Raw genomic sequence first — 13301 nt, forward strand, 5'->3', positions numbered from 1 at the left:
GAATAAAGATCTACGAGGTTATCATTTAGAACAGAAAGGACAAATTTTGGATTCACGAAAATCTGGTTCCAGAAATAACACGGAATATTAAAACTATGTCAACGATCGAGACTTCAAGATGCCACAAAATATAGAAATAGAAGACGGGCAAAGCTCTAAGCGAAAAACATCATTTGACTGTCAAGGATTTATGCGAAACCTCTCAGCAAAAACATCATTTGACATAAGACAAGAGCACCAGTCAAAGTGTTAAATTGTTCGTTTTTCATTTCTGGTTTTGTACTGTTACAACAGATTTCCCAAACACAATTAGAACCAACGTAAACTGATGCCTTCTTCCTGAAAATCATTGAGCATCATGAAAGTAATACCGCATTCAACATAATAATAATAGATAAACCCTATACTAGAACGAGTTACCAAAATGTCTTGATATTTTCCTTACTTTGAAACAATCTGACTAGGCCACAAAAGACAATTAGCGAATAAAATCTATAGGCAAGAAAAGAAAATCGAAAATGTTCAGATACTAAAACAGTGAATTATGACACCTTCATAATCAGGAACGGGATTAAATATCGAACGGGTCTGCTCTTCTTCGATCAGCACCTCCAAGCTGAAACCGAGATAAGCTCCTTCCGCTGCCAGCAAAGAACGAGAGAAGATTGTCTCTTCTCGACATGGAACCCTCGGACCGGAGTTCTTTTCACCACACACTCGGCTTGAGACTCGGTGAAATTGCTGAAAGTCAATGGGGAGAATCCAGACGATAGGAACAGAGTCCTCCAGTGCTGTGTTTTCTCGGGGGAACGATAACGGCCCATTATGATTCTCTCGATCCCGGGATGGAGCAAGAACCTCTCGATCTTCTGCAGGGCATCGAAGTTCACATTCACAGCATCGAGAGACTCGAGAAGGTTGGCATAGTACTGAAGGGCGTGGATTACGTGGTTGGGGAATAGGAGGTCGGTCCGATCACAAACTCGGTCTACAGAAACCACAATCTTGGGCATCAACTGCTTAACGAAACGAAGCACCAAAGGGTGCGATAGTTGGTAGGTGGTGAAGCAACCAACGGGGAGATTAACAGCAATCGCTTCGTTATCCGAGATATGAAGTGGGAGTGACCACGAAGTTGAGTTCAACGAATCGATGCTCAAAATCTCAAACTCGAACGCCATATTGATCTCGCTAGCGAAATGGATCAAATTCTCCCGTGTGAGCCCGAGTTCGAGCTGATCGTGCATTGCGGGCAAGGCTAAAACGGTGATCTTGAGGCTAGGGGAGCCTCCACTCCTCAAGGCGAGCTCTTGCATTAGAGAAGCCCATTGGCCTCCATACCCGATATCGAAATCCACAATGCGAATCCGATCGAACCCGTCCAAGGCCTCGAGCAGGGCTTGGTTGCAGGTGAAATTGGCAAAGGGCGAGATGGGGGAGATCTCGGAGAAGGATTTGTAGGCACCAATCTTGAAAATAAGGCTAAATGGCACCGAGGATGATGGAGGGTTAGGGTTAGGGTTCATGTTATTGGTGGCATTTTGGAGGAGTAATTGCAGAGATTCTTTGCAATAGAAAGCTGCTCTTTGGAAAGGCTTCCCGATTGGAGAGAGGTGGTGATTGAGCCGCGCCAATATCCCTTGCGCGAGTATAGGGTTCCCGGACTGGACCAGCTCCGCCGTCTTGAAAAGCTGGTCGATTATTGCTTGCTGGTGTTGATGGAAATGCCCCATTTCTTCTCCGGCCATCTCCGGCGGTTTGGGCCGTTGCTGCGGCGGCGGGTGGAGATAATTTGGGAGTAATTGGAGCTGGTGGGGGAGCAGTTGTTGTTGTTGATCGGAGAATAGCGGTCTGGGGATCTGAGGGCCCGGGGGTTCAAGATTCCCGCCGGGGTTGTGCCGCTTCGCCTGCGGCGGAGCCAGGAGGCTCTGCTCCTGCCGGGAGTACGGCAATGGCATGAGGAACGATGGGTTCTGGGGGTGCTGGTTGATCAAGAGTTGGGGATTGAATATTTGTGGCTTCAGATCTGCGGTTTCCAGGAGCGCCGGGTTGAATGCGGCGGCGCCGAGGTTGTTAGAGACGGAAGGGAACAGCGGCGGGGGTTGTTGCGGGTGCCCCGCGGGGAATTTGAAGCCCGGGAGGGGAGGCGGCGGGTTGGGGACGGGGAGTCTGTTCGCCGGGAAATTTGAGCCGGAGATGGGGATGAAACTCTCGCCGGAAACTCCTCCAAACCCTTGATCCACCGCCGGGTCAAAACCGCCGTTAAAGTCGTACTCGCCGGGCCCACTAACCTGCAACACCTTGTTCAAGTTAGCCATGGAGGGGTCATCCACATCCCCCATGATCCACCGGAGCAGCGGCTCCTGGCTCGGAGACGCCGCCACAGACTCCGACAACACACTGTCCCACTCCTCCATCCCACATTTCTCCGGCGCGGCGGCGCCGCCGAACTCAAGAGACGGCGGAACAGGCTGCAGAAGCTCCGATTCACCTCCCCCCGCATTAGAACTCGTGGCAGTGGTGTTGTCTTGCTGCCATTTCGACGCCGGGTTACCAGAAACCGCCGCCACCCTGGCCGTGTCCGTCGAACCACCACCACCGCCGCCGCCGCCGCCGCAAGAAGAAGACAGCGTTGAAGAGGACGCAAGAGGCCTATCCAGAACAGACGTGGGCTCACTATTACTCCCACCCGGACTCCCCACAACACAATCCTTATTCCAAAAACCTCCTAAAACACTATTCCCAGGAATCCCAGAAACACAATTACTATGATTCCGATGACCCAAAACAGTTCCCAATTCTAACACCCCCTTCCTCTCAAATTCAAAGGGAAAGGGCATCCCCTTCATCTAAACCCAGTCTCCCCTTCTTCCCCAGCTTCACAACCCCCCACCCCCACCACACAAATCCCACAAATTTGGAAAAATAAATTAAAAATCACCCAAACTTTCTTAAACCCAGTTCTTGAACTGCATGAACAATGGAGAAACTCCTTTCTGTACAAATATACACCAAAGCATGCGCCTTTATATATCTATATATGTGTATATGCAAAAACGCAGATTTACAGACACAACCCTTTGTTCAGCTAAGAAGCTCTAAGCTCCTTCTTCTTCTTCCTCTGAATCAATTGGGCTAGTTGGGGTTGATGAGAGTGATGAAAGATGATGTTTTTCTCTGTTTTTTTGGTGAAAATTTTCTTCTTTCTTCTCTTCTTGAAGAAATCTATTTTTGCCTTCAGAGGTCTGCCATGGATGCGTGCAACATAAAAAAGTAGTAAAGTGCCCTTCATCCCTTCTCTCTCCCTCACTATCTTTCTTTTTGTTTTTTGTTTTTGTTTATTTTTCTTTTTTCTTTTTTTCCTTTTTTTTTCTTTAATATTTGTTTTTTTTTTTAAATATGTATTTTAATTTTTTGTGGCTTGTCTTCAGACGTAGTTATCTTCCTTGCTAGGGTTACTGTCACTGTCGTGACTCGTGAGTCCCTTTGACAGTTACACGCCGGAGACGAGCGTCGGGTGACGCTCGCCGGTAAAAGCATATTAGCTTTACATACACATCATTTTAGAAACAATAGTATATATATGCAATATATAATTCACATCTTATATCATTTTTTTTAAATATTTTTTTTTTGGTAAAGAAGAAACCGTAGTCTAATACAAGAGTAATAAACAGCACTAAGAAAATCTCTACAGACTCGAGTAAAAAGGTGTTGTTAATAATCGAACTCATGATGCTTAAGTATGATAATTATGTGCTACTCACCTTGACTAATTCTTTCCAGCTTAAATATTGTTTCTATTTTTGATAAGTGCAATAATTACTAATAAATTGAAGGATTGATTATTTGTATTACAATCTCATGATCTTCTCATGTTCATTTGTTTGATTGCCATGACTTAAAATCTCTAATTGTCACTTTCTCCTCTTTTTTACCCCTTCAGTTTTCTATATTAGTCTAGAATTTATATAAAATAAAATTATTGTTATCTTCACAATAATGATTTTGTCTCACTTTTTTTTCCCATTAATTTGAATCCAACTATTTATGCCTTTCATATCTTATTTATTTGTTTATTATACAGTATTCAATGTTTACACTACTATGACACTAATTTGGATTTGGTCCAAGACATGTTCACAAAGTTTGCAAAAAATAAAAAAATAAAATAAAATAAAATAAAATAAAAAAATTGACACATAACTCTATTAATTTGAACATATATGTAACAAAGTTACTAGTACTAAAAAACTCTATTAATTTGAACAAATGATTTCATTAAATTGTTTATTAAACTTGATTTGTATTATTCAAATAAAATCAAATTATAAAGTACAAAACCTCATGTCTTTTTATTAATAAATTTAATTTACAAAAATCAAACAATATGTTGAGGTTATACCCCCAAAAAAAAAAAAAAAAAAAAAAATTGAGCTACTTTTAACATGAATATTTTTTTAATTATGATAATCGTCAAATCAAGTAGCGGTCCTAGACTTAGAGCAAATCAACCAAAATATAACACGTTAGGCAATATATTTGTTCTATTAAAAATACACATAATATTACTTGCGAATACAAGTTCTTGGGTCAATTTAAGGGTTGGTATGATGGTCACAATACATAACTTGCGCAGCCAATTATTATAACACCTTTAAAGTTTAATGTTAGCTTAAAGGCAAAATTTTGCTATCAATAACTTTTTTTTCATTTTTTAAAAAAACTACTATCAATAATTTTGATGAAATCATTTTGGAGATTTTTTTTATCAGAGAAATTAAACTTGTAGTCACTATCAAAATATGTGTTGTATAAATCTCGTTTTTATGCAATATCTCACAAATTACACCCAACTACATGAGATATACGCTGTATTAAAAAATTACTTGGCGCAACGAACTTGACTAAAAAAATATTGATAAAAATCAAATTTGTGATATTTTTGCTATCAATAATTTGGATGACATCATTTTGGAGAATTATTTTGATGAACAGTGGGGTAGTTGATCTATGAAATGTGACTTTCAAGGCCAAGTAGGATAATAACTAACTATAAATGTAAGTTGAGACGTCTAACTTTTTGGTTAAATATAAAGTTTATTTTTTGCTTAGTTGTTTGCAGTAATCAATTATGGGAAATATGTCGAGTATAATGAAGATAGTGACACTTGTTGATTAAGGTGTAATCATTATTTATATTAATTTTCATCAGCACCAATGTTTATTCAAACGTTAATGACGAGGTTAATTAACATTTTTAACTGGTCAATAAAGTTGGTTTTCAAGCTAGATGATGACTAAGAACAAAAAGGATAACATTATCTTTTTATTATAAAGTGTTTTATTTTACGTAATGTGTTATAATATTTCTTACCCCAAGGCTGAATCTCCAACTCTAAAGGCCTCCCACACTCCGACTTGACAGAGCATGTGAGAGGATGTAAATCATGGTGGCTTAAAGTATATGTTATAATATTTCTTGATTAGCTAAATTAGTGATTAATATAATTATAATATGTTATGATATGTGAGATTTTTATTGATTAGAATATTTATAAAAATTTAATTTCAATTATAGTCTCTAATTACTCAGTTTTTTTTATAGTTAGTTATACTATTTTATTTTAACCAGATTATATTTGGAGTTTTTTAGTCATACTCCATCATAATATAATACTCCCTTCGTCCCTAATTGATAATCTTATTTGCTTTTTGCGCAATTTTTAATACAACATAATAAATGTTACTCACTTTCCAATTTTGCCCCTCAAAAGTAGGTGTTATTTGTACAAAATACAATTGTACTTTCCTCTAGAAATTTGAAAAGTCAAAAGGTCAAATTGAAAAATGTAGAGAGATAGTTATGTTCAATTTTGAAAAAATGACACTATTTTGGGACAAATTAAAAAGGAAAGTAAGTCAGGTAAAATGGGACAAATGGAGTACTAAATTTGATAGAGAGAGAATCACAGAGCTGAATTCACAAAAGAAAATGAAGTAATTGTTATTTCGTCATCGGGTACGGTTCGTTATAAACCGTGTTAATTTACTTCACGATATGATACTGATAAGATTTGTTTTCTTCATATTAAGAGATCGGCAAATTGTGCAATTCAAATTGCGCTGTGGGCTACGCTCCACGCATGGTCCAGAGGTTTGGGATGCCATACCCCCTCCCCTCTTATATTTGTAATGTTATTTTACCTTGTTACTGAAATTTCGTTCTTCCTTTCAGAGAAAAAAAAAAAAAAAAAAAAAAAAACATGGTCAAGGTATGACGGTGAGAACTCCACCATAATCAATGACTAAAATTCAAAGTAGCTCGTACTATATATACCTATAAATCTATAATAATATTATCAACTAACACTTGGAGTCATTTGAGAAGTGACTATGGAGACCACATAAGTTACGTTGTTACTACTCCGTATAATTCTCTTTAATCATGTGATCGTGTTAAGCATATGTCTAAGTAAAAGTCTTAAAATTCAAACAACATTATATTTTAATAACATACATGTCACTACAACTTACTATATAACCACGTCATTTCAAATATTATTTAACATATCACTACGACTTACTATATATAATTAATCACGTCATTTCAAATCTCATTAATCATTATGTTGTATGCAAATCACATTACTCAAATATCAAACTCGATTACCTTACTTGTATAAATAATTCAATAAATGGACCAACACATATAATACCAAACATATATGTTGTTTTCTCTTACATGGTCATCATCATCTTTTATAGGTAGCAGGGAGTTTGGTTCAATGATTGTGTATATGTTCCAGCAGTAAAGCCTGAAATATAGGACCCTGGTTTACGGACTCGTATCAACTTGCCCAAAATTAAAGCTTCATCAACATCATATCATATATATATCTTCTTTCATACAATATATGTATGTATATGTGTATATATATAGCTAGGTTGCTTTTTTGGAGTTGTAATAAATGCAAAAAGGTTGTAAACGTCATTCCTAGGCCACAATCTATACAACGTAGTACTATTCCTTCCTCCCTTCCTTCCTTCCACTCCCATGCATGAGGAACACACTTTAGGCCTTCCAACTTGGAAAGGGACAATATAGTGGAGCAATTAAGTTAAACCTTGTTATACATGAATTAAACTTTGTAATATAACACCATGTTGATGTATAGTGTATTAGATAAGACTCAAAATTTATTATAGATTATAATTATAATAACTAGTTAAACATTTACTACATTTTTTAATGGAATAAAGTTTAAATTGACCACTGAACGTAACTTGAAAGTGTAATTTAGCCACCGAACGAAAAGATATTTCAAATGTATGCAATTTCACCTGATAGCAGGTTATCATTCATTTAATTAGGTTGTTTAGGTTGCCTGTATCAACATCCTGCCACACCTAATTATTTTCCCAAGGTTGAAAAAATCACTAGGCGCCCTCTAGGTGCCTGGTGACCGCCTAGGGCGCCTAGAGCGATTAATCGGCGCCTAGAGCGCCTAGGCGGGCGCCTAGATGGCCGACCGCCTAACGCCTAGTCGCCGATTAATCGGCGCCTAGGTCCGATTTTTGCAACACTGTATTTTCATGTTTCGCCGTCAGGTTGCATGTATCAACATCCTGCCAAACCTAATTATTTTCCTGTTTCGTCATCTCCAAAGAGAGGCACATTTAAAGAAACGTAATTATTTTTCTGTTTTGTCATCTCCAAAAAGAGGCATATTTAAAAAGCTACTCATACTGACACTGGAGTTCAAACTTGAAAATTCTCATTTAAGAAGTCAGAGTTATACCGCTCGATCACAAGGTCTTTGTCTGAGATATTTGATTTAATTGGTTAAAAATTGAAATAGAAAAATTGGGGGGTGTATGTAAGCATAGTATGTGGGAAAGGAAGGCAAAGGAGGGGACATGCTTTGGTGTGGGATGAATTGTTTAGGAAAACCATGATTTGGATTTGTCAGCTTCAAAAGCTTAGTTTATCTCCTCCCCCCATGTGATTGCTAACAAAACCCTTAGCTTAGCTTCTTCCTTCTATGAAGTGGAAAGTGCATCCAACTCAATCCCTCTAGCTTTACTTGTCCCTATATCTCTCTCTCTCTACTTTTTCCTTCTTTTTTTTTTTTATTAAACAATAATTTCATTAATTAACTACTAATTTCCAATTTAATTAAACTAATAATTAATCATACTAATTCCACCTCCCTCATCAAGTTTAATTTTTTTTTTATTGTCTATGAAGAAAGATGACATGTCCTTTTCTCTCCTCTCAAGAAACCCTACATGACAAGCAATACACCACACAAGAAACCATTAAAGTCATGTCAAGCTAGTAATGCAGTATTAAAGAAGCAGGTGTTGCCAAAATCACCATTTTTTTTAAAGTAATGTGTTGGTATTTGCATCTCACAGGATGAGAATAGTTTAACGAAATATATGTTGGTTAGACCCCATTCGATCGAGTATGTTCTTCGTAAGGCATTATTATATAAACATTGATCTTGTCAAAATTATCCTTAATTCGACTGAATATATATCAAATAGTCAAACTGGCAAACTCTATTCGAGTTAGTTCTCCCTAGAACATTGTTATATACGCGTGGGTCTTGCCAAAATCAGTAAAATCGCCATTTTAAAAAATAGTATTTGCCAAAATCACCATTTATATATATATATATATATATATATATATATATATATATATATATATATATATATATATATTGAGTTAATTCTTAAAATGGTCATCCGACTATGACATTTTTTCAAATTGGTTCCTTGACTTTTAATTTTTTCAAAGTGGTCCTCTGACTTTTGAACTTTAAGTCCAAAATGGTCGTCCGTTAGCTTTGGTGTTAAGTTGGTGCTAAAATGAAGGGTAAAACTATAAATTTAGGTTTTGTACTCCAATTTAAATTAATATGTGATTCCTTTTAGCCGTCTGCACACATATTTCTACAAATTATATTTTTGCTCTACTAAATTAATATGCAATCAAAATGTGGGATAATCAACTAGAATGCCAAAAAAGTTCATTTATAAACTTTCCAAGGCAAAAATTTCTGGCCAAAATTATCATTTTTAAAAAAATATTACATTGGTATTTGCATCTCATGAAATGAGAATAATATAATAATTTAATATCGATGAAACCCCATTTTGGTAGTTCTCCCTAAGGCGATATTTTTTTTTATCACATGTTTAAGCAAGTTAAATCCTTTTCATTTGAACCAACAGATCATAATATTTTAATTACATATTTAAACATGGATTTGTTTAAATTAAGAAATAATCCCTCATGATTAGGTATTGTTTGAATCTTACACCAATGTCTAGCCACTAGCATGGCACCACGGCTAAGAATTGGCTAGGAAGGAGGCTTCAACAAGTTTTCAATCACCCACCATTTAATATGATGAAAATAAATTAATAATTAACCTTAATTATTAGTATAATTATTATTATTAAAAACAAACAATAAAACCAGCAGTTTTATAGTATATTTTAGGAAGGCAACACCATGTAAATCTTCGTACATTGGTTCAGCTTAGGGCCGACATGCAATATAATGATTTTTTTTTGGGTCAACCATGTGAATGCATGCACAATTCCTCTCTCTCTCTCTCTCTCTCTCTCTCTTGTTTTCTTAATTATTATTTTATTTCTATTTTTGCTTGTTTGTTTCATTACTTGTAACAATTGATCACAAACTAAAGTATATACTTAAATGTTAATTAAAATTTTCTATTTTTAGTCTTTAATTATAGTGAAACAAACTAAAGTTGATAATAAAAATAATTTAAAGTTGAATAAACTTTAAACTTAATAATTAATTTTTTAATTAAAATAAATACTCCGAAATTATAAACCTCTAACTAATATAAATCAATTATTTATAAACAATGGGATTCAAATAATTCACACTATATATTTTTTTATAGAACTCATAATCTCATGTTCGGAATTCAAACTATGAAGATTGGCCAAAACCATTATTAGTATCAAATATTGTTTACGTGAAAGAAATTAGAAAATCGGTAATCTCGCCGGTCGGGTGGCCGCCGCAGAGGTCAATCATAATGTTCAAATATTTGTACAATAGTGTTCACAATAACGTCAAATTTATACATCCCTTAATTTCAATAAAAACTACAATTTCATTCTCTTATTTAGTCATTTTTGTTGAGCATATAACCATTAATGTGCAATCTAACTATCATCTTAAACTTTTAGTTGAGATGGAGTACATGCTTCAATTTGGTATCAGAACCATGCCAGAGAAATATAGATTATGGTCCACATGTTGCTTGGAGTCTAAAAGTAATCGGTCCACACACGTGAGGAGACGTGTTGAGCATATAATCATAAATGTGAATCTAACTATCAGCTTAGACTTTTAGTTGAGATGGACAACATGCTTCAATATGCTTCAGTTATTTTAGCTCTTAATCATAATTATAGAATTAGCTTTAGTTTCAATCTGTTAAGTTTGCTGTCACCTACTGTTTACTTTTTATTTGGCCATACAATATATAGGAGAAGAACAATATTAACAATGTAACATAATATAGTGTCAAACTGTCAACCTTCAAGTGTCAAAATGTCATGCGATTAAAATAATCATATTAATTAATTCTTAAATAACAATATATTCAAATACTTATAAATAATGCGATTAAAATACTTTATACAAAATTATTTTGGTGAGGCCACTAAACTTTGTGTCGGGAATTCAGATTCATCGGTATAAAATCATCATTGTGTCTAATTTTTTTTTTTTATATGGAAGAAATTGGAAAGTCGGTAATCTCGCCGTCCAATTGCCGCCTCATAGGTATCACGGATCAAAATTATTTTCTTTATTATTGTAACAGCCAAAAGACTAGTGAAGATTATCAAAAATCTCAATTAATTTGGTCAGATTTTGACTTGATAATTACAAAATTACATATTTAACTTTTAATAAGAATAGTTTATTAACCTTCTTAATTTGAGTCGATGAGCTATATATGAACAACCTACGGTCAAAGTATCTATGAAGTCCCTATAATATAGTGTTTTGTTCAATTTAGTCCTTGTACTTTTATTCTGTTCAATTTGGTCCCTCTATTTAAAAAAGTAATAAAACTAAGGACAATTGTCCAAATCTTATTAGGAACATGAATGTAATTATTTATTTTGAACATACTAATTTAATATATTGGTGGTAAAAATAATTAATTTTAAATATTTATAAAGTAATATATGAGTAGGAATATAAATATCGTCAGCGCCACGTAACCTAAGTTAACGGTAATATTAACACCGTTAACTATTGTCCTTAATTGCACCGCTTTTGAAAGTACAGAGACTAAATTGAACAAAATAAAAGTAGAAGGACTAAATTGAACAAAATATTATAGTACAAGGACCTTGTAGGTACTTTTACCCGCTAGTTTACCTCTTTATTTTAGTTTGATCGAGATTGTCAGTAGTTTTGGACAATCTAAACTAGTTTGCCAAAGGCCTTGTAGTTGAGCGCCATAGCTGTGGCTTCTCAAATGAGAGTTCTTAGGTTCGAATTCCAGTGTTGGAGCATTGACTCTTTGTGCTTCACTAGGTTTATCCAGTGCACACTTTTAAATCATGGTTATGAATTTTCCTTGTTAATATTTTCTTGATCAAACTCGTTTACTCGGCATACTATTGAATAATAATTGTGAATTTATTTGTGAATTAGAATATTTATAATAGATACTTGTACATTGGATTAGTATTTCGCTGTACATTTGAATACAACGTATATAGTAGTAATTTTTGGCTTCCAATTTGTCATGCTTTAATTAATTTATACTCTTCCAATGCAATGATTGGTGTGCAATAGTGATGGTAGAATTTTCTTCTTGATGGAATAAATCTAATTTGTTTGCAAATAGATTGCATATTAATTAAATAAGTTTGAAAAACTAACTATTTTATTTTTATTATTTTCCTTCAATGACTAGGAAACTTACTCCTATGTAATAACGTACAAATTACATATTAGAGATAAATCGTACTAAAGAAAATATTATGCAATATGTTCAAATAAGAGGGTGTTAGCAAGATTCATTTTGAACTTATGACATTTTGATATGAGAATTATGTTTCATAACTTACTACTCATTTCGAGGTAAAAAAGAATCTTGAGATTTTCGATTACTATAAAATGGTTAAAAACATAAGGTTTCTTGTTATAATGGTGCTCCTAAACATTTTGGGATCTAGAAAATTCTTTATTGCTATTTTAGCCACCAATTTATTAAAAAATTTAGTCAGTTAAGTCGTTCAATGTATTATCAAGTCGGGGTTCCAAACCACCGATAGTGGGGAATTTAATTTTTTTTTTTTTTAAGGCATTCTAACCATGGTTGTTTTTACCAAAAGCCAAAACCCCAACTAGCACTTTTGGTTTTTTTTTTTTTTTTTTTAAATAAATAACTTTCATTTAACTATTTAAGCAATTGTAATGAAATTGGTACATGGGACATTGGGACCTAAGAGATGGGCTGATGAACAAACAATCAGACCAACAAAGGCCCAACAACCTCAACTTGCAAGAATCATTGTCATATACTCCGTAATACATATATAGTTACATACATATTCATATCATATCCTTCTTCTCGAAGCAACCCCAATGAAAACCCAAAAAGGAAACACATTTTTTTAATTGCTGAAAAGTTTACATGGTTAGGGACAACCATGAGAAGCTTTCATGGTTAGGGACAACCATGAGAAGCTTTCACTTTTTGATAAAAGGTTTTCTTGAAAATAAAAATAAAATTAATAACAGCAACAACAACAATAATAATCTCCAGGCCACAAGATTTTGAACCTTAGCTTTTGTGACAATCATGACCTTGTACGGCAAAAGTTGTCAATTATTACTTTAAAAAAGAGTGACCAAGTGACTAACATGATTCTTATATCTAAAAGTTACTTCCTCTATGAGCGAGGCTATGCTACTCTATCCGGATCTATGGATCTCCCCAGCATCAAAGCGAGATTCCATCAAAATCTGTCACTCCTTGGGCAAGGCATTCTTTTCTATGAAGACCCCACAAGCTAAGTGAATGATTTACTTTAAAGAGTTCTACTATGCGTACTACCAAATTCTACTCCCTTTCTTATACTCCCTGAGGTGGCAAACTAGGATTGGTCATTTTCATCATATGAGTCCACAGAAAAATGTCTACATCAAGAACATGCGAGAGGGAGTAAAAGTAGGGAGTATAAAATGGGAGTACACCAAGTATTTTCCTACTTTAAAG

The 13301-nt window shown here is 34.8% G+C and overlaps 1 protein-coding gene across 1 annotated transcript; it reads right to left on the reverse strand.

Annotated features, from left to right (window-relative positions):
- Positions 1-202: 202 nt before the first annotated feature.
- On the reverse strand, positions 203-3312 carry LOC109183390 (scarecrow-like protein 22). Its single transcript, XM_019333471.1, has one exon. The coding sequence runs from the start codon at positions 2847-2849 to the stop codon at positions 603-605; it is 2247 nt and encodes a 748-aa protein (XP_019189016.1). The 5' UTR covers positions 2850-3312; the 3' UTR covers positions 203-602.
- Positions 3313-13301: the final 9989 nt, after the last annotated feature.

This window comes from Ipomoea nil, unplaced genomic scaffold (assembly GCF_001879475.1).
Source record: "Ipomoea nil cultivar Tokyo-kokei standard unplaced genomic scaffold, Asagao_1.1 scaffold0188, whole genome shotgun sequence".
Taxonomy (NCBI): Eukaryota; Viridiplantae; Streptophyta; class Magnoliopsida; order Solanales; family Convolvulaceae; genus Ipomoea; species Ipomoea nil.